The sequence below is a fragment of the Eleutherodactylus coqui genome, chromosome 3 (genome assembly GCF_035609145.1).
Source record: "Eleutherodactylus coqui strain aEleCoq1 chromosome 3, aEleCoq1.hap1, whole genome shotgun sequence".
Lineage (NCBI taxonomy): Eukaryota > Metazoa > Chordata > Amphibia > Anura > Eleutherodactylidae > Eleutherodactylus > Eleutherodactylus coqui.
Window position 1 is genome coordinate 141,361,306 of NC_089839.1, and position 26,216 is coordinate 141,387,521.

The 26,216-nt window shown below is 42.4% G+C and overlaps 1 protein-coding gene across 3 annotated transcripts in view; it reads left to right on the forward strand.

Moving 5' to 3' along the window:
• XPNPEP3 (X-prolyl aminopeptidase 3) overlaps nucleotides 1-26,216 on the forward strand; it is a 111,072-nt gene that overhangs the window by 63,400 nt on the left and 21,456 nt on the right. For all 3 annotated transcript variants that reach the window (XM_066596194.1, XM_066596193.1, XM_066596195.1), the window contains 2 exons: nucleotides 3,003-3,088; nucleotides 13,608-13,791. In XM_066596194.1, the coding sequence (XP_066452291.1) occupies nucleotides 3,003-3,088; nucleotides 13,608-13,791 (270 nt within the window). The remainder of the gene's footprint in view (nucleotides 1-3,002; nucleotides 3,089-13,607; nucleotides 13,792-26,216) is intronic.

The window sequence follows — 26,216 nt, forward strand, 5'->3', positions numbered from 1 at the left end:
GGAGTCGGCGCGTCTCACCAGAGACGTTCTGGGCAGATAGGGCCCGGTGGCTTTTGGGCTCAGGGTCTCTCTGCTCTTCCCGGCCGCGTCCCGGTTCTTCTTTTTCCCGCGGGTCGGATCGGGTGGTTCGCTGGGGGCTTTCCGATGTCCCTCAGATGTGGGGGTCTTCTGCCTAGCAAGCGGGGGTGATATCTATTCCCTGCAGCTGCTGTTTTTTTTGGACATTGGAGGGTCCCGATGGGTCTGGGAGTAGTGCTGGCAGGAGCTCTGTGAGGCACGTCCTGCTCCCTCTGTGTCTTGTGCGGAAGTCCTCGTTTTTCATTTTTTAATATGTCCATATTAATTTTATGGTAACGATGTGAATCCATTAATAGTATTCCCCCCCCCCCCCCCCCCTTTGTCAGCACGTTTTATTATTAGCCCATCTTCACTACTTATTTCCTTGAGGGTAGTTTTTTCTTTATAAGTTAGGTTTTGGGAAAAGGGATTGGTTTTATTGTTGTCACACATGATTGTGAAATCTTGAATGATTCTATATGTATGTGGTCCTTTAACTTCTGTCGGGTAGAATTTACTAATAGGTTTTAAATATTTCGAAATGGGTTCCTCCACATTGAATTCTATTGCAGTCTCTTCATAGTTCTTGTCTTTGTTCATAATGAAATATTTATTTAAAGTGATTTCAGTATTAGTGATTTTAGTGACTAATTGAGTATATATCGGGGGGTACAGATTAGAGCTCCCAGGAACGGCATTTCACGGACACTTTGTCTCGTCGATTAAGTGCAATAAAGTTGGATTAGAAGATGGAACGCAACATGCGCTCCATGTAGCAAAAGATCATGTGACAATTTCCACAGCGGGATTCCCCTCCCACTGTGACGTCAGAGGTCCATGCACGGCGTCCTCTAGCAGTAATATCATGGAATATGTGAGTGTATATATATCTGTGTTGTTTTTTGTATTGTAATTACAAACTTGAGAAAGGCACACCAGCCGAAACGCGTTGCTCAATGTTTTTTTTTATAAAAGTTTGATGTTAATGGACATCCAGAAAATCGAGTCCAGTCAGTCTGATCTACATGAGTGCGGAAACTTTTTCTTTTATCCAGCCAGTTTACTTTTCAAGCACCCATTTGGATCGCTTGGTCCTCCTGCGTCTCTCCTGACCTATGGGTCGTGGATGAAAGACTTTCTATACGCTAACAAGGACAGCAGGTGCCGGTGGGTTTCCCCGACCAGGGTTATCCCACCGTGCACCAGGTGAGTCGTTACCTATTACTAGCTAATCAGCATAGATTTCTCGTCTTTTTTTGTTGCATCATGCTTGGCCCACTCCTGACACATATTTAAAGTGCAAGAGTGTTGCAGACACCATCGTACAAGTGGTGAAAAACATGAGGAGTTGTCAGAGATGGAGAGTGGATGGTAATCAGCAGGGAAGAAGGCAAGATGCTTCACAGGAGCAAGCAGAAGATGGGAAAGGTGAGTATGCTTTTTTTTTTTACTGATTTGCAGCCGCAAATTGTATAGCTCAAGAAAGGCATTTTCTTGAGCTATACAAGAAGTTGAGTTGACCATTAGCACATCCTCAGGCAGAGACTTCCATAGTCTCACTGCTTTTACAGTAAAGAACCCCCTTCTATGTCAGTGTAGAAACCTTCTTTCCTCCTCTACATATAGAGGAAAGAAGATTTCTACACAACATAGAATGAGGTTCTTTACTGTAAGAGGAGTAAGACTATGGAACTCTTTGCCTGAGGACTTGGTGATGGCAAATTCGATAAAAGAGTTCAAAAGGGGCCTAGATGTCTTTCTTGAGCGATACAATGTTATGTTATAATCATTAATAATTTCAGAAGGGTCAATGGTCCGGGATTATTCCGAGTGCCAGATTAGAGTCAGGAAGGAAGTTTTTTTCCCTAAATGGGGAAAATTGGCTTCTACCTAATTGTTTTTTTTTGCCTTCCTCTGGATCAACATTGGGGGTTAATAGGCTGAGCTGGATAGACATATGTCTTTTCTTAACATACTACATTACTAAATCCACAATCACATTTTCAACAAAATGGTGTGGGTGTACTGCAGGAACTCCAGATGGACATACCTTAAATGTGCTTCCCTTCCATAGCATTTCTCTGTGTGTGTACTGTATTTTGTGCATCTTTGAAAGCTATAAAGACAGACACACTTGATGTGATTCACACATATATAGTATGCACACACACTTTTACTGAGCGGGGCAGTTCGAATACACATACTCATCAGGTCTTATTTCTCCTTCATTCTCCCTGAGCTGTTCTCTGTAGAGTATGACCTAGGCCTGTGGTGGCGAACCCATGGCATGTATGCTGGAGGGGGCACACAGAGCCCTCTCTGCTGGCACGCGTGCCTCCGGCTGCTCACTACGATAGTGATTACCATCCGGAGTGCCGTAGCTCCCGGCTGGTAATCACTCAGCGGCACTGATCCCGGTGCACACTCTAACGTCATTGTGTGCAACCGGGATCCTCATCCGCTGACCTCTCCTCCTTAGTTCCGCAGAAGAGGAAAAGGGAGGAAGCATTCTGCGATCAGTGTGAGCCCCTAGGATCAGCGCCGAGAAAAGGAGGAGGGGAGATGACTACAAGGAGGAGACAAGTATATGGGTTGGGGGGCTATTACTACTGGGGCTACTGTGGGTTTAATATTACTACTGGGGGGTTAATATTATTACTGGGGCCACTATGAAGGTCACTATTACTACTGGGGCCAATGTGGAGGTCAGTATTGCTACTGGGGCCACTGTGGGGATCAATATTACTACTTTGGCTGATATAGGGGTCACTGTTACTACTGGGGCTGATATAGGGGACACTATTACTATTGAAGCCACTGTGGGGGTCACTATTACTATTGGGGCCACTGTGGGGGACATTATAACTAGTGAGGCCACTGCACGTGGCAGCATACCTCAAGCTGACTTAGGGTATGTTTATAACCTTCTTACTATTTATTTTTAGCCAGGGGAGATGGTTCTGTTGGACGGTGGTTGTGAAGCCTCCTGCTATGTCAGTGATATTACCCGCACATGGCCTGTGAACGGCAAGTAAGTAAAGAGTCATGTATTTTTCTGCCTTTAAGTTTAGTAAGAAAGGTATCCTATTTTGCTATTTACTAACATGCTCATGAGATCTAACTTAACTCTTTCATGTCCACTGAATATATATTTATATATATATATACAGTTAGGGCCAGAAATATTTGGACAGTGACACAAGTTTTGTTATTTTAGCTGTTTACAAAAACATGTTCAGAAATACAATTATATATAATATGGGCTGAAAGTGCACACTCCCAGCTGCAATATGAGAGTTTCCACATCCAAATCGGAGAAAGGGTTTAGGAATCATAGCTCTGTAATGCATAGCCTCCTCTTTTTCAAGGGACAAAAAGTAATTGGACAATGGACTCTAAGGGCTGCAATTAACTCAGAAGGCATCTCCCTTGTTAACCTGTAATCAATTAAGTAGTTAAAAGGTCTGGGGTTGATTCCAGGTGTGTGGTTTTGGATTTGGAAGCTGTTGCTGTGACCAGACAACATGCGGTCAAAGGAACTCTCAATTGAGGTGAAGCAGAACATCCTGAGGCTGAAAAAAAAGAAAAAATCCATCAGAGAGATAGCAGACATGCTTGGAGTAGCAAAATCAACAGTCGGGTACATTCTGAGAAAAAAGGAATTCACTGGTGAGCTTGGGAACTCAAAAAGGCCTGGGCGTCCACGGAAGACAACGGTGGTGGATGATCGCCGCATACTTTCTTTGGTGAAGAAGAACCCGTTCACAACATCAACTGAAGTCCAGAACACTCTCAGGGAAGTAGGTGTATCTGTCTCTAAGTCAACAGTAAAGAGAAGACTCCATGAAAGTAAATACAAAGGGTTCACATCTAGATGCAAACCATTCATCAATTCCAAAAATAGACAGGCCAGAGTTAAATTTGCCGAAAAACACCTCAAGAAGCCAGCCCAGTTCTGGAAAAGTATTCTATGGACAGATGAGACAAAGATCAACCTGTACCAGAATGATGGGAAGAAAAAAGTTTGGAGAAGAAAGGGAACGGCACATGATCCAAGGCACACCACATCCTCTGTAAAACATGGTGGAGGCAACGTGATGGCATGGGCATGCATGGCTTTCAATGGCACTGGGTCACTTGTGTTTATTGATGACACAACAGCAGACAAGAGTAGCCGGATGAATTCTGAAGTGTACCGGGATATACTTTCAGCCCAGATTCAGCCAAATGCTGCAAAGTTGATCGGACGGCGCTTCACAGTACAGATGGACAATGACCCCAAGCATACAGCCAAAGCTACCCAGGAGTTCATGAGTGCAAAAAAGTGGAACATTCTGCAATGGCCAAGTCAATCACCAGATCTTAACCCAATTGAGCATGCATTTCACTTGCTCAAATCCAGACTTCAGACGGAAAGACCCACAAACAAGCAAGACCTGAAGGCTGCGGCTGTAAAGGCCTGGCAAAGCATTAAGAAGGAGGAAACCCAGCGTTTGGTGATGTCCATGGGTTCCAGACTTAAGGCAGTGATTGCCTCCAAAGGATTCGCAACAAAATATTGAAAAAAAAATATTTTGTTTGGGTTATGTTTATTTGTCCAATTACTTTTGAGCTCCTAAAATGTGGAGTGTTTGTAAAGAAATGTGTACAATTCCTACATTTTCTATCAGATATTTTTGTTCAACCCTTTAAATTAAACGTTACAATCTGCACTTGAATTCTGTTGTAGAGTCTTCATTTCAAATCCAATGCGGTGGCATGCAGAGCCCAACTCGCGAAAATTGTGTTACTGTCCAAATATTTCTGGCCCTAACTGTATGTATATATATATATATATATATATATATATATATATATATATATATATATATATATATATATATATATATATAATATGTGTGTGTATGTTTGTCCTAATTGTCAATACGCTGTGCAGCTAGAATGTATATATTTGTCCTCCACTGTAATGATAATTCTTGCTGTGTATAGCACTTTGCCATTAAAGAGATGGGGCTAGAACTTTGTCTTTATGATTATGCTGAAGTGACAAAATGGTCATCACAAAACCTATAAAATATAGTGCTCAAAACAAGCTTATATACTGTTAGCGAAATGTAGTGCTATATGTATATTCTTGCTATTCCATATTCCATTCGCAGAATCATTGACACGCCACTTATGTAAATCACAAATGATTCTGTTTATTTGACAAATAGCCAGAAAATATATAGTCCTTTAAGACAAAATACATTGAAGTCAGGTGACCAAGAGTCACCTGTTTCAGCATATGCATAAGTTGTTACTCCTTTTAGCTTGTGCAGTGACATCGGTCTTTTGGTCACTTGGTCACACGCTGTCTGAGACCATTAATTGGTAATCTATATGTAACTCTTAAATTTAGTCAAGGTGTAAATAACAGTTAATACAAATTCTATTTACTAATACTAAGACAAAGTCCATATTCATCAAGCTGTCTGGCCACACATTTATGTGAGGGAAAGGTCTTGCAATCTTCTTTACAAAAGTATCTGAATATATGTCAAGTACATCAGACAGAAATAGAAGGAAACCATGTTTGTGTTATTAAAGTGATTAACCCTTTCCAATCCACTGTCTGACGTCTGAAGACATTATGATTTAAGGCTGTACAGCTCTGATCTTGGAAGACATCCGTCGGGGTTCTCTTACTGTATGTTGCCAGCCTCTCTGCTGTCGGAGTCTACCTAACGTGTCACCTCATGGAGTACTGGCTTTAGCCAGTAGATAGCGCCGTTTTATAATGGCAGAAAAAGAGTAAGCCCCCTAGGAAAACCAGGAAACAAATTGGATTGGAAAGGGTTAAACAAAGTTCACATATAGACGGTAGAGTGAAAGGAGTACTTTTTGCACAAATCTCAACAAATAAACTGTACCCAGCATGCACAAGAAGCACCTTTTTATATCTTGGGTCCTCCTTTTTACTAGGATGCTTTTCAAGCACCACTTCAAGTTTGAAGCGTTCTTCGGGTATGGAAGTGCTAAAAAATACTACCCCAAAAGACTCCATTTTGAAAACTACACCCCTCAATATGCCGTAGATGATGTAGAGTGTAAATTGCAAATTTTCCAACACTAATATGTTGTGCCAGGGTTGTACTATCAGAGACACCCACCCCATAAGTTGTAATGCCGGTGCTCTCAGGTTTAGCAACACTCCACATGTGGCCTGGATCTGTCGTTTGAGCACACGCAGAGCTCATAAGGAATGCAGCACCAAGGTCTTTTATGGTCTTTCAGGAAAATGTGTTTTCCTGAATTTAATGTGCAGTGAATGAAACAAAGTGCAAATTACAAATTTTCCAAAATTATGCCATTTGTGCAACTGTTAACCTTTTCCAATCCAATGTCTGACCTCTGAAGACATTATGATTTAAGGCTGTACAGCTCCGATGCTGGAAGACGTCCGTCGGGGTTCTCTTACTGTATATTGCCAGCCTCTCTGCTGTTGGAGCCTATCCAATGTGTCACCTCGTGCAGTACTGGCTTTAGCCAGCATATAGCGCCATTGTATAATGGCAGAAAAAGAGTAAGCCCCCTAAGAAAACCAGGATACAAATTGGATTGGAAAGGGTTAAAAAACAGCTTTGTTGTTTTCCTGCTTTTAGAAGCAGCCTGCATGCGCCCCTAATCTGTTGGCTACAAATACAACAGGCTCTGGAGTGGAAGAGGCTAAGTTGATGATTTACACAGCGTTGGCCCACAATTTGCAAATGCTCTGAGTTGGAATAAAAGAAACCCCCAAAACATGACCCTATTTTGGAAACTACACCCCACCTCAAGATATTTATCTAGGGAGCATTTAGATCCTGCAGGTATTCTCCAGAAATTAATATGCAGACAATGGTGCTCAGTGAAAATAGCAATTTTTCCACAGATATATTATTTCAGTGCCCAATCTAGCCTGTGTCACTGGAGACACACTCCCTGTAGATTGTTAATGGGTTTCTCCCAAGGACAGCAATTATCTATGTGTGGTTGTAGTCTGCAGCTTGGGCACACAGCAGGGCTCAGAAGAAAAGAATACCAAATTTGGTGGGTTCGTTTCAGGTGCTATATATCACTTTTGCCGAGCCTCTGAGGTACCAGTAGTGTTTGAACCATTGAACAGTGACCCATCCTGGAAGTTACACCCATGGGGCTTAAATGGGGCGACAGGTTCTCTTTAAAGTCTACCCAGCAAGGAATAAACCACTTTTCCAAAATAGCCATAAAAAGCCAAAATACAGTTTGCTATTGCACATAGGGAAGAAGATCTGACTTTTTGGAGAAATGTCTGAAAAGTCTGATGAAACAAAAATGAAACTGTTTGGTCATACTGACCATCACTACATATGGGGGAAAAAGGGAGAGACAATCTAAAGAACACCATCCCAACCGTAGACCCCGGGTGGCAGCAAATCCAAGCACAGCACAGTGGGCCAGCATACCTTAAAAGTTGGACAAAAGTCAAATTTATTTGTCAAAATTGGTAGTTTTACTAATTCGGGGATGCCGAATAGGAATCCGATTAGTTTCTTACAATAATCGGCGATATGGCCGTATGCTAGGCAGCTGGCCGTCCAGAATTCCTATATAAACGCGGTCAAAAGAATACATTTGTTATTAGCCTATATAATCTTTTAGTGAAAAAACAAATATTGTCAAAATTAACTTAATAAACATTTTATTTTAAGTAATAATTAATTTCTGTATTGTTCATAGCTATAATAATGTAATATATAATGTTTTGCACAGAAATCGTGCAAAACGAAGAACAAAAACAGCAAATTCACAATCCGAAGTGGTAATGAGTGCATTGCACATGACAACGCATCTCATGCACGAGATCATGCGCAGTGTGAGCTTTTGTCTTTTTTGTTGTTTTTTTTTTATTCCCCGCTGTTCCATAGTGGGTCGCGTATGTATCGGTGTCCATGTGCAGTGTATTGCATACAGACAGCATTGCATACACTACCCATAGAAAAGAATATGGCTCACGTTGCGTGGTACAAGGAGAAATAGAAAATGCTGCAATCTTTTTACCATGGGTATCTACATGCAAATGGGAAAAGATCAATGAAAATCCATGTACTTTCATTGACTCGTAAAACGCGCCGAAATCACAGTTATGTGAATGAACCCTTAGCCCTTTGTTTTAACCCCTTCAACAACACAATAGCACTGCCACACACTATCTGTTTACATACACCGTTACACAAACATATACACACACTCACCATACATTTACAAACCAGCACACATGAGGTATATAAAGGCATTAACCCCTTAGTGATGAAGCCTGTTTGCGCCTTAAAGGGGTTGTCCCGCGAAAGCAAGTGGGGTTATACACTTCTGTATGGCCATATTAATGCACTTTGTAATGTACATCGTGCATTAATTATGAGCCATACAGAAGTTATTCACTTACCTGTTCCGTTGCTAGCGTCCTCGTCTCCATGGTGCCGTCTAATTTCAGCGTCTAATCGCCCGATTAGACGCGCTTGCGCAGTCCGGTCTTCTCCCTGGTGAATGGGGCCGCTCGTGCCGGAGAGCTGGTCCTCGTAGCTCCGCCCCGTCACGTGTGCCGATTTCAGCCAATCAGGAGGCTGGAATCGGCAATGGACCGCACAGAGCCCACGGTGCACCATGGGAGAAGACCCGCGGTGCATCGTGGGTGAAGATCCCGGCGGCCATCTTAGTAAGGTAAGGAAGAAGTCGCCGCAGCGCGGGGATTCGGGTAAGTACTAAACGGTTTGTTTTTTTTAACACATGCATTGGGTTTGTCTCGCGCCGAACGGGGGGCCTATTGAATAAAAAAAAAACCGTTTCGGCGCGGGACAACCCCTTTAATGACCAACTAATATTTTTATTTTTCATTGTTGCAATCCAGGAGCCATAGCCTTTTAGTTTTTCCATAGACACAGCCATTTTTTGCAGGACAAGTTGTATTTTTTAATAGCATCATTTTTGGGTATATATAATGTATTTTATAACTTTTATTAATTCTGTTTTTAGGGGAATTGGGAAAAAAGAAATTCTGCTATTTTTTTGTTTTTCACTTTTGTGGCTTCAGTGTTTGACATAAATAATGTGATGATGATAATCTCTGCGTCAACACGATTGCTATTTTTGTATGTAAAAAACACTTTTTTTCATTAAGATTTACTTTTGTGTCAATGGATTCCAAGAGCTGCAGCATTTTTATTTTCCATCAAGGGAGCTTGTTTTTCACGGGATTAACTCCAGTCTTCATTTATCCAATATATGTTAAATTAATTCTGCAGGCCAGTACGATTATGGGCTCAGTCAGAAGAGCGGAGATCCATGCGGAAAAAAATGCGCACCCACACATGTGGTGCTGTTTTTTTTCCGTGCGGATATCTGCTCGTCTGAGCCCTAAGTCAAGACCAAATTGTTATAGTTTTCAGGGGATGTGGGTTTGAATTTTGTTTATTATTTTTGTTTATCGATGCATTCAAAGACCCCGAAAATTTTCCTTTTTTGTCAAGAGTGTGGTAAAAGAATTTTTTTTTTTTTACGGAATGAGTTGTACTTTTTGATGGTACCATTTATTGATCAATGTGGCATTTTGATCACTTTCTGTTCTGTTTTTTTGTAAGACAAGACAGGCAAAATGTAGCTATTTTCACATGTTTTGTTGTATGTATTTATTGTTTTTTCATGCCGAGCGTGCGTGCAGGTTAAATAATGTGCTAACTAGAGATGAGCGAGCGTACTCGGAAAAACACTACTCGCTCGAGTAATTTGCTTTATCCGAGTATCGCTGTGCTCGTCCCTGAAGATTCGGGTGCCGGCACGGAGCGGGGAGCTGCAGGGGAGAGCGGGGAGGAACGGAGGTAAGATCTTTCTCTCCCTCTCTCCCGCCCGCTCTCCCCTGCTCCCCGCTGCGACTCACCTGTCAGCCGCAGCGGCACCCGAATCTTCAGGGACGAGCACAGCGATACTCGGATAAAGCAAATTACTCGAGCGAGTAGTGCTTTTCCGAGTACGCTCGCTCATCTCTAGTGCTAACCTTTTTCTCTAGATCATTACAATTGTAGTGATACCACATGTGTGATTTTTGGCGTTTAATTTTTTTTTTTACTATTTTGTTATATTTTTTTAAACTTTTTATTTTTGTTCAACTAGGACAAAAATGTTATTAGCATCTTTTATGACTTTTCTAATACACTACTTTACATCAGTTTAGTAGTGTATTATAAAGGCTATGAAACTCAGCCAGAGGCTGAAGCTTATAGGCCACCTTAGATATATTCAAGCCTCCGTGTGTCATAGCAACCCATCGGGACTCTGTGATCACATAACAGGGGTCCAATGGTTAAATAGAGTGTCACACTGATCGCGGCGTGTAAAGGGTTAAACACTAGGGATCCGAGGTTTGTTCAGTCCCTGCTGTTAGAGCAAGTGGCAGGCTGTTATCCGACATTATTTCTTTATTTCTCACTTTATTTTATTTTCTGTTTCTTCCACTTTTCTGCTTTGTAACCCATTCCCTTTCATATGATTGACTATGGTGTTTTACCCCAGCATAACAGGCTGTGCTTTTAACTTTAATAAAGAATATCATTTAAACTTTACTGCTACTTCTTGGAGAGTTGTGCCCAGCACCAGATGGTTTTCTATTCCGAATGTAAGCCTTCAATAGGCTTAAATAGGCATTAAGTAGCCCCGAAAGTTTGCATATAGAATTTTTCTGGTTAGCCAATTAAAGTATCGCCTCTATAATACTTTTGTCTTTTTTATACAAGAGTATTTAATATTAAAGGATTTGCCTAGCTAGCACGGTAACACTCTATTTTTGCTCTAGAATTTGAAAACTACTAAAAAAGTCCAGTTAAAGAAGGATCCTTTTGGATAACAGCCCATAATTCAAAAATGAATTTAGCATGTAGAAGGTGACCTGTATATTTTTTTAATTTCATGCCTCACCCAATTCTCCATTTTTGACAGTGCCACCTAATGTTTAATGTGCAATCGCATTGCAATCCACAAGACTGCTTCCGCCTTCATTCAGTGTTTCATTTCCAGCATACGGGATGCTCACTCATTGCCTTTTTGGGTTGGTATATCACTTGTTATTTGGCTATTTAACGGAAGACGTAACATTAGGTATATTATCCGCTGATGTAGCTATGCTTGTAGCAATATACATGAGGTTTTTCCTGCAGCTGGGAGCTTTATTTTGTGTGACCTTGGCTCCCCGTAGTATTCCAATTACTTGGATATTGTGACTTATAACAACTTGACGCTTATTAGATGCCACAATACTCTTTTTTTTTTTTTCCTACTATGCACTTTGGTGAGCATTGTTTGTACTGGGCTTCGTTGGGTTTATGAGCTTCACCGCATCCTACTTCTATGTATGCTTTGATATATACTATATGTGATGGAACTCCCTGGGTACCTGGTGATATTTTTAAATAATCTAGATAAAGACTTCTGGTTGTATCTGCCTTTTATTAGACTGGCTTCACTGTAATTCTTTAAACATTTTGTGCTTTTAGCCATTTTTAAAATCATTGTGTTCTTTTGGTTCAAGTACAGAATTTAGTTTTTTTCATAACTATAGATTCGATTTTAATCTCAAGTCTTTAAATGTTAAACTAAAATTGTGTTTTTTATCTTTCCTCTATGGAAAATGTAAAAATGAAGCCAGGTTGATTCATGGCACCCTTGTCATATGCACCCATATTATGGACAAGCCCAACTATAGGTCTACTGACAAACTCATAACATTGTTGACATCTATTGTGCCATGTAAAGTACCCTTAAGGGTGCCTTCACACTGGTGAGAAAATCGCAGCACTGATTTTCAATGGTTAATTCTCATTTGTGATGTTTTCACTCCTGCGATGCTATGTGGAAAAAAAAATCGCAGCATGTCCTTTGTTTTTGCAATATCGCCCATTGAATCAGTCCAATATCGCCCTCGCCAGTGCGTAGGAGCCCTAACTCTGTCACTGCTGTACAGGACTTCACTTACCAACCTAACAAATAAACCATCAGGTATGTGGATCACTATTGCAGATCTGCCTGTTTGTGTTCTGCAGCTCAATACTTCTTCCTGGAGCGTTCTCTCCTCCATGCGATAAGGGCCGCTATGGGGGCAGAACTAAATTTTATTTTGCGATTTTGATCAAAATTGTAGAGCACTAAAATTATTGAGGTAATTCATTTAATCGCTCAGCCCTACATGCAACTTACAGCAGGTGGTATGTGTATTATTTGTTTGGTTATTCTCAGGCTGCCCACCACTTGTTTACTTCCATGTGCATGGTTTTCCTATATGTTCTGTGAATGTTGTTTGCTTATCTGTCAGTTTTTAATTTTTACAACAAATATAATGCTTTTATTGCTATTTCTTTGGTTCCATATTATATTTTTGTTGGTTTATGTTTATATGAGATAGGTTCTTTTAATTGGGAGTTTTATTGAATTTGTCTAATCTATAGCATGTAGAGAATGCAGTTACTAAAGAAGAGCGATACTCGCTCGAGTAACTGCCTTATCCGAGCATGCTCGCTCATCTCTAATAGTATGTTTTCAGTTAGGCTTTAGGGCTTCTTCATGTGGCCGTGTTTGTGTGATATTTGCGCATGCAAAAACTGCAGGCGCAAAACACAGAGAATATAACCCATTTTTGTGCACAAGGAAAAAATTGGGACCTGTTCTATCTTTCTGCGTTTTGCACAGCAAAGGCCCCCCTGAAAGTCTATGGGAGGTGTTAAAATACGCACAACACTGCACAAAGCAAGGGGGAAAGAACAGATCTGGACCCTATTAGGCTAATTAGCCTTTTAATCATCCACGGAAAGGGTGTGTCATGCAAGCCTGTGAACTGGTTCTGCGTACGCAAAAAGGATGGTAATATGCGCGGACAACAAAGACACAGGGATGTTTCCTTGGCAATGGGGAGAGGAGCTGCCTTTACAGAGGCTTTACAGGCTACAGGCTGACAGATGTGCAGACACTGTGACAACCATCCCCACAATCTCTGCTTTTTTATGTGTGTGTGTACACATTATACTGCATTTACTCACCATTTGGCAAGAATGCTTGAAGCATCCTGGGAGGGTAGAGGGGCAGGCAGTCAGATTCTGAACTCCTGCTGATAGGACCACAGACTATGCAATTCAACATAGAAAGTCAAGGCAAAGAAGAGAGGACAGTGAACTACTGACAAAATGCTGGGCTTGCTCCATGCCCCCTGCCTGATAGTGGACGGCAAATAGCAGGAGAGCAGAAAAATTAGAGCACCAGAAAATCAGAATGCACAGATATAAAACGGTGCAAAATAGCAGCAAATGTGTGTAAGGAGAACCTGTTATATTTTTAAAAACTTGTTGAAAACTCAGGCCATAAGCTATAAATCTGGCGAATAAGAGTGTAAATTGTCACTCATTTCTTCCGCATACTATTTTGCACATATTTTAAATTGAGAGTCTCTTTATGTTTGTAAAATCTTGTTAATCCACTAGATTTTTTCTTGTGTTTTTTTTTTCATTCTAAAGGTTTACTGCTGCACAAGAAGAACTTTATGAGTCTGTACTGGAGGTGCAAAAGTCTTGCCTAAATCTTTGCATTCCAGGGACAAGCCTCGAGAACCTCTATAGCCATATGTTGGCTCAACTGGGAAATAAACTCCAAGACCTGGGCATTGTGAAGAAAAGGTGCAGCAGTAGTCAACATTTCAAAGTAAGTTTGTTTTCACAATAAACAGAGATATTTTGTGCATAGAAACTGCTCTGAATTTACATAATCGGAAACATGCATATGGTTGCTGCGGTTGCTGTCTTTTCAGATTACAGATGGAAAGCATTTCCTTGTAGCATTTCATCACTGATAGAATAATTGCGCCTTCACACATTCAGGATGGCACAGTCCAGAGGTGTAGCTAGGTTTCCTTGCACCTGGGGCAAACATTCATACATACCCTGAAGTTAGAAGGCATAAAGATACGTCCTGTAGCATTAAGCGCCATTTACACAAGACGATTACATAGTAACATAGTATGTTAGGGGGAAGGAAGGCAATGTCCATCTAATTTAGCCTATTTCCACCCTCCCTTGTTGATCCAGACAAAGGCAAAAATAAAACCAATAAGGCAGAAGCCAATTTAGCCCATTTTGGGGGAACAAATTCCTTCCCAACTTCATAATGGCAGTCAGAATAATCCCTGGATCAACGTTTGAAAGGTCCTACCTGACTCCATGACCCGGAACAACAACCCCGTTTGTTATTTAATGTCTAATATCTTGTAATATCATAGCACTCTAAAAAGAAGTCTAATTCCCTCTTAAACTCTTCTATCGATTTTGCCCTCACCACGTCCTCAGGCAGAGAGTTCCACAGTCTCACTGCTCTTACAGTAAAGAACCCCATTCTGTGCTGGTGATGGAACCTTCTTTCATCTAGACGTAGCAGATGCCCTCTTGTTACCATCTCAGTCCTGGGTATAAATAGACCATGGGAGAGATCCTTGTATTTTCCCCTTATGTATTTATACATAGTTATTTGGTTAACCCTTAATCATCTTTTTTTTCAGGGTGAATAATCCCAATTTTGATAGCCTCTCTGGGTATTCTAGTTCTCTCATTCCGTTTATTAATTTAGTTGCCTTTGAACCCCCTCAAGCACTGCAACATCTTTCCTGAGCAGCGCTGTTCGGAACTGTATACAAGTATTTTATGTGAGGTCTGACAGTGCCTTATATAGTGGTAGAATAATGTTCTCGTCCCTCGCCCCTATCTCTCTTTAATGCAATCCAAGACTTTATTTGCTTTTGCAGCGGCTGACTGGCATTGATTGCTGCAGTTAAGTCTACAGTCAACTAGTACCCCAGGTCTTTTTCCATATCCCTTTTCCCTAGCAGTACTTCATTTAGTGTATATTGGTGACGTCCATTCCTCCTTCTCATGTGCATAACCTTACATTTATCAATATTGAACTTCATTTGCCATTTTTCTACTTACGCCCCCAGCGTATTCAGGTCCATTTGCAGCCGTACATTGTCCTCCATTGTATTATCTATATATATAAAGCTGAAAGCCCTCACTGACTCACTCACTCACTGACTCACTCACTCACTGACTCACTCACTCACTGACTGACTGACTGACTCGCCAAAAGTTCTCCAACTTCCCGATGTCGTAGAAACATGAAATTTGGCGCAAGCATAGATTATCTCCAAAATAGGAAAAGAAATTGGGTCCCAACTCGATTATTCAATTCTAGCGCAAAAGAATTGGCGTAGAAATTTAACGTACATAATCTAAATCATTCACTTCCCAATGTCATAGAAACGGGAAATTTGGCACGAGCATTGATTATGTCATAAATAGGAAAAGTTAATGGGTCCCAACTCGATTGTTCAATTCTATGCGCAAAAGAATTGGCGTCAAAATTTTACGTACATAATCTAAATCTCTCACTTCCCAATGTCATAGAAACGTGAAATTTGGCAGGAGCATTGATTATGTCATAAAAAGGAAAAGCTAATGGGTCCCAACTCCATTATTCAACTCTATGCGCAAAAGAATCAGCGTCAAAATTTTACGTGCGGAATGCAATTTTCTCACTTTCCGGTGTCATAGAAACGTGAAATTTGGCACAAGCATTGATTATGTCATAAATAGGAAAAGCAAATGGGTCCCAACTTGAATATTCAATTCTAGCGCAAAAGAATTGGCGTCAAAATTTTACGTGCGGAATGTAATTTTCTCACTTTCCGGTGTCATAGAAACGGGAAATTTGGCACGAGCATTGATTATGTCATAAATAGTAAAAGCTAATGGGTCCCAACTCGATTATTCAATTCCATGCGCAAAAGAATTAGCGTCCAAATTTTACATACGGAATCTAATTTTCTCACTTTCTGGTGTCATAGAAACATGAAATTTGGCACGAGCATTGATTATGTCATAAATAGGAAAAGTTAATAGGTCCCAACTCCATTATTCAATTCTAGCGCAAAAGAATTGGCGTCAAAATTTTACGTGCGGAATGTAATTTCTTCACTTTCCAGTGTCATAGAAACAGGAAATTTGGCACAAGCATTGATTATGTCATAAATAGTAAAAGCTAATGGGTCCCAACTCCATTATTCAATTGTATGCGCAAAAGAATTAGCGTCCAAATTTTACGTACAGAATCTAATTTTCTCACATTCCGGTGTCATAGAAACAGGAAATTTGGCACGAGCATTGATTATGTCATAAATAGGAAAAGCTAATGGGTCCCAACTCCATTATTCAATTGTATGCGCAAAAGAATTAGCGTCCAAAGTTTAAGTGCGGAATGTAATTTTCTCACTTGCCGGTGTCATAGAAACGGGAAATTTGGCATGAGCATTGATTATGTCATAAATAGTAAAAGCTAATGGGTCCCAACTCCATTATTCAATTCCATGCGCAAAAGAATTAGCGTCCAAATTTTACGTACGGAATCTAATTTTCTCACTTTCCGGTGTCATAGAAACGGGAAATGTGGCACGAGCATTGATTGTGTCATAAATAAGAAAAGCTAATGGGTTCCAACTCCATTATTCAATTCTATGCGCAAAATAATTAGCGTCCAAATTTTACGTGCGGTATGTAATTTTCTCACTTTCCAGTGTCATAGAAACAGGAAATTTGGCACGAGCATTGATTATGTCATAAATAGGAAAACCTAATGGGTCCCAACTCGATTATTCAATTCTATGCGCAAAAGAATTAGCGTCCGAATTTTACGTGCGGAATGTAATTTTCTCACTTTCCGGTGTCATAGAAACGGGAAATTTGGCACGAGCATTGATTATGTTATAAATAGGAAAAGCTAATGGGTCCCAACTCCATTATTCAATTCTATGCGCAAAAGAATTGGCGTCCAAATTTTACGTACATAATCCAAATCTCTCACTTCCCAATGTCATAGAAACATGAAATTTGGCACAAGCATTGATTGTGTCATAAATATGAAAAGTTAATAGGTCCCAACTCCATTATTCAATTCTAAGCGCAAAAGAATTAGTGTCCAAATTTTATGTACGTAATCTAATTCTCTCACTTCCTGATGTCATTTTATATGAAGGAAACGTCGCATGGTTACCTCCACGTGGTGTTTCCTGGGTAACGCAGAGAACTATGCAAAATGGTGAACATATGTTTTTCCTCAGTATCTCTTAAGTAACCACGACTTCATAAGTTTTTCCGTGTGAACACCAGTTAAACACCAGTACCAAATTAACTCGGGCGAAGCCGGGTATATCAGCTAGTCTTGTATAATTTCGTATCATCTGCAAATATTAATATTTTACTGTGCAGTCCCCTTTTCAGGTCATTGATAAATATATTTAACAGAATGGGGCCCAATACTGAACCCTGTGGCACCCCACTAGCAACAGTGGCCCAATCAGAGTATGATCCATTTATGACCACCCTCTGCTTTCTATCTCTGAGCCAGTTCTTTACCTAGATACACATGTTTTCACCCAGACCGAGCTGTCTCATTTTATATATCAGCCTATTTTGCGGCACGGTGTCAAATGCTTTAGAAAAATTTAGATATACAAGATCAATAGTCAATAGTGGACTCTCTCAGCTCAAGCCTAGAACTTACTTCATTGTAGAAGCTGATCAAATTGGTCTGACATGATGGACCCCTCATGAACCCGTGCTGATGAGGAGTTATACCGTTGTTTTCCTTGAGGTATTCAAAATTGTGGATATTTAGTTTTTAAAAAAACAGCCTTAGGGGGACAATACAGAAATCTCTCCCATGATCTAGTTGTGGCAAGGACTGTGACGGTAGCAGGAGGGCATCCTCTACGTCTAGAGGAAAGAAGGTTTCTACACCCATAGAAGGGGGTTCTAAACTGTAAGAACAATGAGACTATGAAACTCTACCTGAGGATGTAGTGATGGGGAACTCATGAAAAGGGTTTAAGTCCTGGATACCTTTCTTGATTGTAGCAGTGTTACATGTTATAGTCACTGATTACTCATTGAAATATGTGTTTTGATGTTGCTTGTATACAGTATTTTACTAAGTGTTTCTTTTTAAATATTCATTTCTGACTAAATTTTAAGAAAATGTATGGATGAATGTGCTTTTGCTGTTAATTTATCTAGTACTATAGATGTGTAACCAAAGTTCTGTCATACTGTTTTACAATATAGATCTGCACCACAAAATATTCAGCACATTGCCGGAAGTTAAGATGATTACACATCTAGCAAAGATGGCCTGCTATGATGAATTACGTGTTTAAGAATATGTGTATAGCCTTGACTTAGGCCTCATGTCCACGGGCACGCGCAGATTCCAAGTGCAGAATCCAGCAGCGGATTCCACCCATGCCTGCAGCCATGGACCTGTCCGGATGCGGTCTGAGTCTTCTTTGTCTCGGACGGATCTTTTCTTTAGCACTGCGGCGTGCCACGCCCAATTCCTTTTTTCTTTCAAGTCTCCTGCTTTCCCGCGTCAGTGTCAGCTGCAGGTGTGCCGCGGCTCGGATGGCTTCCATTGACTTCACTGGAAGCCGTCTGTGCGGGAATCCGCAGAAAATGGAGCATGCTGCACTTTTTTTATCCCACGCGTATGATTCGCACACTGGGATAAAATGACATCCATGGGTATTTAATTACCTGTGGATGCCCAATGATTGTTTATAGGCATATTGAACTGCGGATTGTCCACGCGAGTGACCCGCTTGGATTCTGCCATTCAGTTTTGCCCGTGGACATGAGGCCTTAGACTCAGTGGTACCATGTTGCTTTCATTGGATGATTTTTGGATTTTTGGATTTTTTAACATAGTGACATAGCAATATAGTATGTAAAGCTGAAAAAAGACATGTCCATTCAGTTCAACCTATTGTCCTGCAATGTTGATCCATAGGAAGGCAATTTCCCCATGAGATAAAAGCTAATTTTCCGTATGTCAGATAAAAAATATAGAATCGCTCCCTGGATTAGTGATCCTTCTAAATTAAGCTAGTGACCACAACATGTAATATTGTTGCACTCAAAAAAGGTGTCCAGGCCCCTCTTGAACTCTTTTAGCGATTTCGCCATCACCCTCGTCCTCAGGCAGAGAATTCTATAGTCTCACTGCTCTTACAGTAAAGAACTTACTTCTATGTTGATGTACAACCCCAATTTTTAAAAAGTTGGGGCGCTGTCTAAATCGTAGATAAGAAGAAAGAAAAAAAGAATGCAATGATTTCAATTAAATCTCATTTAACCATTTTTTATTCGCAATAGAACACATATTAGAAGTTGTAAGTGAGACATTTTTCCATTTCATTAAAAAAAATTAGGCAATATAGAAATTGGTTGCAGCAACACATCTCAAAAAGTTGGGGCAGGGCCATGTCTACTATTGTGTGGCATCACCTCTTCTTTTTACAGTCTATAAACGTCTGGGAAGTGAGGAGACCAATTGCTGGAGGTTTGGGAGAGGAATGTTGTCCTATTCTTGTCTGATGTAGAACTTTAGCTGCTCAACATTCCTGGGTCATCTTTGCTGGATTTTTCGTTTCATTATGTGTCAAATGTGTTCTTTTGGTGAAAAGTCTGGACTGCAGGCAGGTAATTTCAGCAGGTAATTTCACTCTTCTTCCACGAAGACATGCTGCTGTAATGGATGCAATCTGTGGTTTAGCATTGTCTTGCTGAAATATGCAAGACTTTCCTTTAAAGCAAAAATGTCTGGATGGGAGCATATATTATTCTAAAACCTCTATATATTTCTGAGCATTGATACCGGTAGTGCCTTTCAAGATGTGTAAGCTGCCCATGCCATAGACATTATTGCAACCCCATACCATCAGTGGTACAGACTTTTGAACTGTTCACTGATAACAAGCTGGACCGTCCCTCTCCTTTTGAGTCCGCAGGATACGACGTCTGTGCTTTCCAAAAAGAATTTCAAATTTTGATTCATCAGACCACAGAACAGTTTTCCATTTTGCTTTAGTCCATTTTCAATGAGCTTTCGCCCAGAAAACACGCTGGCATTTCTGGATTGTGTTGATATATGGCTTCTTCTTTACATGATACAGCTCAAACTTGCATTTGCAAATTGAACGGTGAACTGTGTTCACAGACAATGATTTCTGGAAGTATTCCTGAGCCCATGCAGTGATTTGTATTACAGAATCATGCTTGTTTTTAATGCAGTGACGCCTGAGTACCCGTAGATCTTAAGTATCCATTATTGACCGTCGGACTTTTCCCTTGTGCATATGAATTTCTCCAGATTCTCTGAATCTTTTAATGATATTATGTACTATAGATGGGGGGGATATTCAAAGTCTTTGCAATTTTATATTGGGGAAAATTTTCTGAAATTGTTCCACAATATTTAGACACAGTGTTTCAAAGATTTGATGAAGCTCTGACCATCTTTGCTGCTGAGAGACTCTGTCTCTCTAACATGATCTTTTTATGTTTTATATGTTTTTATTGAAAATGTTTACATATTTAATCACATACAGAACAAAACCAAGGATGGGAAGAAAAAGGGAACATCTATTTTATAGCAGGTCACGCAGGACCGCAGCATGAGATTGAGGAATTTGAAAACAAATGTCACAGCAGTTGAACAAACCATAGCATCAGTTGAAAGTCCCTCTTATATCGCCTTAAGGGTAGCCTTCAAAAACTATTAAAACATGACACTGGGCCCTCGTATCATACACCTTCTTATGCCTACTTAATCGGTTCAACTCTCAACTATCTGAATCCGCAAAGATAAAAATTGATAACCAACATTAAAATAGACAAAAAGACACACATGGTAACTAGGAGAAAACTGGAGATAAAAGGAAGAAAAGAAAATCTCAGGGGAAGAGAAGACTACTCAGGGGTAAAGGGAAGGAACCCTCCATGGTTCACACTGTTTATAGCCGTCCAGCTATGTCTGTGTCGCAAATCCAACTCCCCATCGCCTCCCGAAGCCCACCGCATCACTATCCCACTGTCAACGGCGTTAAGTCGCGGTACGTGTTCCATAATGCCCAAGCCTGATCACTTAGCCTGGGTCCTTCCACTCCTTCGTCACCCAGCTCCTCCATGTACATTAGCTGGTTCAGTTCCTGAACAAATTGCAGGATTGAGTTGCTATGCCAGTGGCGCGGGATTACCGCACTGGCTGCGGTAAGGAAATGCCATAGAAGACCCTTTTTGATGGTGTCGAATGGGCCAGGAATAATTGACAGCAGTGCCAGTTGCGGGGTGACCTCTGCCGCGCAACGCGATGCCCCCTCGTATAATTCAAATACCTTATTCCAGAAAGGCTGGATAAGTGAGCATTCCCACCAGATGTGCAGCATGGTACCCCGCTCGGACCCGCATCTCCAGCATTTCTCAAGGACTGAAGGGAAAATGCGATGAATTACATCAGGGCATCTGTACCACATGGAGAGAAGTTTAAAATTTTCTTCTTGCGCAGCGCAGGCCAGGGGTAGCTTGTGCACGAACGTGAAGGCCCTCTCCCAATCAGAGTCCTGCAACTCCACTGACAGATCCCTCTCCCAGCCCCTGACATAACGCGGCAGGCCCTGCGTGAGCTTCTCTAGAATCTATAGATCCGAGAAAGTACCCGAACCGGGGGATCGGCTCTCAGGAACAATTCCTCAATGGGCTTAGGGGGGTTCCCAAAAGTACATGACCCCAATTGGGTCCTCCAGAATGAGGACAATTGGAGGTATTCCATCCACAGCAATCTCTGCTCAGGTCGGGACGCCTGCAGTTCGTTAAATGATGGGAGGCCCCCAGAGCCCACAATCTGACAACAACGAGTATCCTCCTCCTCACTCCAGCCCAGCAAATTACGTCTCTCCCACCCTGGTGGGAGTGCGGGGTTATGAAATATCGGAGTTAGGGCTCCCCTGCGGATCGCCACATCCCCTCTGGTCATCAATTTGTCCCATACTTCTAAACAGTTCAGCGTCAACAGAGTAGGAGGCAAGGCTGTGGGCCTGTTCTCTCTCTTGATCCAAGGTAGCAGCCGCAGGTGGGGCCAGATCAGTGTTGCTTCCATTCCCACCCACTGTTTTGAGGCTGCATGATGATGGCAGTCTACCAGTCTGGTGAGAACAGCCGCAGAGTAGTATGTTTTAAGATCTGGGAGACCCACTCCTCCCCTGGGCTTTAAGCGCGACATGGTTCGGTAACTAATACGGCTATTTCTCCCTCCCCACACAAATCCTCAAAACAGTTGGTGAATCTGTTTAAAATACTGTACCGGTAGCTTAATTGGCAAAGTCTGAAAAAGATAGAGGAACTTTGGGATCACATCCATTTTTAATACATTTATCCGCCCCAACCAACTTAACTGTTTAGTAGCGTACCCCTTCAGTTCCTTTGTCACTCTTTCTAATAGGGGAACATGATTAAGGTGGTATAAAGATGAAACATCCGTCGCTATATGCACCCCCAGATATTGGATGGAGGTTGAGCGCCATTTGAAATTGAATTGGTCTGCAAGGTGGGCTAATTCACTGGGAGGAAGCGAGACATTCATAGCCTCAGACTTATGCAGGTTGACCTTGAAGTTACTCAGATGACCGAAATGAGCAAACCCTTGCAAGATCGCTGGGAATGTGGTACGAGGTTGAGATACAAATAGGAGAAGGTCATCTGCATAAAGGGCCGTCTTACAGATCTGGCTCCCAACCTGTAGACCCCGTACATCCAGATTGCTTCGCAGTGCCACAGCCAAGTGCTCCATAACAATGGCGTACAGGAGAGGGGACGGGGCATCCCTGTCTCGTCCCGTTCCTAATAGGCATTGGGTCACACAGGAGGCTGTTCACTCGAATCCACGCTGACGGATTCCCATACAGCGCCAGAGTCCAGTTCAGGAATCGTTCCCAGGCCCAGATGTGCCAATGAGGCACCCAGGAAGTCCCAGCTAACACGATCAAAGGCCTTCTCAGCGTCCACTGAAAGGAGGCAGAATGGCTGCGGCAAGCGTTGGGCCTGACTCAACAGGATAAGGGTCTTGTTGGGATTATCCCTAGCCTCCCGTTCTTTTATGAATCCCACTTGATCATTATGGATATGGAATGGAAGTATGGGAGCCAGTCTGCCCGCTAATGCTTTGGAAAATAACAACATCAATATTAAGAAGTAAGATAGGGCGATAACTGGAGCATACTCCAGCATCCCTGCCTGGTTTGGGAAGTACTGTGATGTGGGCCATAAATGACTGAGGGGGGAAAGGAGCTGAGGGTGAGATTTGATTAAACGCCTCTTGTAGGATTGGGGTGAGAATTTGTTTGAAGAATCAGGGGGTAAGCCCGTCCGGGGCTTTCCCGGCCGGCAAGGTCTTAATAGCTTCGTTAATTTCTTACGCCGAGAACTCAGAGTCCAAGGACTCCCTAATTTCTCTTGGGATACCCGGGAGGGCTGTTTTCTGTATATAAGCGTCTATCTTAGCTTTCCGACTGGCAGGGGTCATATCAGCCAATTGACCCTGTATATTATAGAGGTCATGGTACTAGATCCTAAAGGCTTCTGTGATTCCCCTAGGATCGTGCTTCTTTTGGCCTGTACCGTCCACCAAATGAGGAACATATGCGGAACTAGTTTTGTTACGGAGAAAACCCGCAAGCGAACGTCCACTTTTATTAGCATGCTCATGGGAGTATCGTTTCATATTATCCCTAAATCACAGATATTTTTGGTCTAGGAGGTGTCTCAATTCCTCCCCTGCATTCAGTAGCTCATTCTGCGTGGATGGGTTTCTTGACTGGCGGAACACTTTCTCCAGGTTTGCTATTTTATCTAACAGGGAGATTATTTTGGCCGCTTTGTCCCGTATCAGACATGCCCCATGTTTGATGACAAACCCCCTCAGGACACATTTAAGTGCTTCCCATTGAACCGGCTTAGAGGTTGCGTCAGCAGAGTGGTCAGTGAGGAAATTCTCAATGGTGCTTCGTATATCTGCACAGCACAGTGTGTCTTTCAGAAGGTTGTCATTCAACCTCCACGACCATGGTCTCTCCAGGACGCCTGGGACTGTCAGAGAGAGAAGCGGTGCATGGTCTGACCAGAGTGCTGACCAAATAGATACCTTTGGGTTCCAATCCAGACAGAGCATGATGCCTTATGTGTGGGGTGAGTCACCCGCCAAACATCTACTAACTGGAGCTGCCTAAGGGCCCTGTGGATCATGCGGAGCTGTGAAGTTGAGACTGATGCCCTCCCTGATGAGCAATCCCGCTCAGGGTCTAGTGGGAAGTTAAAGTCGCCGCTTGTGCAGGACTTCGATTGGGAAGGTACCACGCCGCAAGAGTGAAGAGCTTACCCTACATACGGACCTTCAGAAAGACAAACCACCCCTCTGGATCCAGCTCTGCGTCTAAAACCTCGTGTGGTACTGCTCTGTGTATCGCTATTGACACTCCTCTCGATTTAGTAGTGGGGTTCGTGCTGTGGTACCATGCCGCAAAGCGCTGGTCTCTCATTCTCCTGCAGGAATAAGACTTGCAATTTCAGTTTATGCATTTGGTACAATATCTGACTTCTTTTTTGCACCACATTGAGGCCCCTAACATTTAGGGAACATAAGTTTAGTTTGGCCATAGTTGTAGACAGTAGCGACGGCACGACAGAGGTCACCCCCTGCACACGGCAGAAGACACAGAAAGGCAGGAGAAATAGGACTCAGGGAGACACTTACAGATAAGCTTCGGCCTCTAAGAGCCAGGAGTAGGGGAAGATACCAAAAGATATCAACCACCCAAGTCTCAATTAGAGAAGGAAGAAGGAAAGAAGAAGAAAAAAAAGGGGGGGGGGGACAAACATCAAGCAACTCAAGCACTAATATGCAGTTCTCTCCGAACTATAGTGTCGGCAGTCCCTTCAGTGGGGCAAGTTCCGCCAAACAGTTGGAGCGCACCCGCCATCCCCCCCCCCCCCCCCCTCAAGTAGGGAAGACGCCTGCACCCCTAAAAAATTAGAAGAAAAACAGTGGGGGAGGGGAAAAAAAACTAGTAACTGCCCGTGGGACGACCTAAGGTCAGTCCTGGGCTCCCCAGTCTGGGAAGCGCTTTCCACTGGCGGAGAGACCACCCCGGAAAGCGCCCCCAGCCCACCGCGCAGCAACAATGGTCGTTATGCAACTTTATGGGAAACCATTAACTAAGTATCAGCAGGAACATAATGCTAGCAGCCTATGAAATCTGTAAAACAGGGATATGAGCAGAGTTCCTTTACTCTGGATCAGCCACGTGGGGAGTCAGGTGGCGAGCGCGCTCCACCTCGTCCCTCTCGGCGTCTTTTCCTCCTTCTAGGTCCCCTGTATGGCTGTTGAAAACGCTCATTCCCAGGCAACGAGGGTAGGGTTGGATAACCTAGAATGTCAGGGATCGGGAGGTTGAGCATCTCGCAGAAGGCCAGCACCTCTTCCGGGTGTCTCAGCTCTCTCATATTTCCTCTGTGTCGGACTTGAAGGTGAAAGGGTAACCCCTAGCTGTAAGCGATTTCTCCGCGACAGAGTTCCTCCAGCGGGGGGCCAAGGGCCCGTCGTTTAGCCAGTGTGAATCTGGATAAGTCCGGCAATATTTGAAGCCATGCCCCCTCATATTGTATGTCTCATTGCTCACGGGCTCCTCTCATTATGGCTTCCTTCAGTTGGAATTTGTGAATTCTGCACACTATGTCGCGTGGTCTGTCAGGGTCCCTAGACCGTGGACCAAGGGCCCTGTGACATCTTTCCATCTCCAGTGGGGTGTCGGGTGGGACCTCTCGTAGGTCATTGAAGATGTTCCGTACAGTCATCTCTATTCTGGAGGGCTCAATATCCTCAGAGAGACCCCTAACTCGGATATTGTTCCTGCGACCCCTGTTCTCAATGTCGTCTAGAGAGTCCATTAGAAAGTGTAAAATGTAAGATACAGTGGCTAGGGTATTTTCATGGCACTCTACTCCATCAGCAAGGGAAGCCACATCGCTTTCGGTCGTCGATACCCTCTCTCCCAGATGGTGTACATCTAGGCGGACGGAGCAGATCTCGGCCTTGTATGCTGATTCTAGTCGTGAGATGTACGCCTCCATATCTTCCCTAGTAGGGATACATTGTAACTGAGCACGTAACTCACGGAATTCAATAATCATATAGTCATG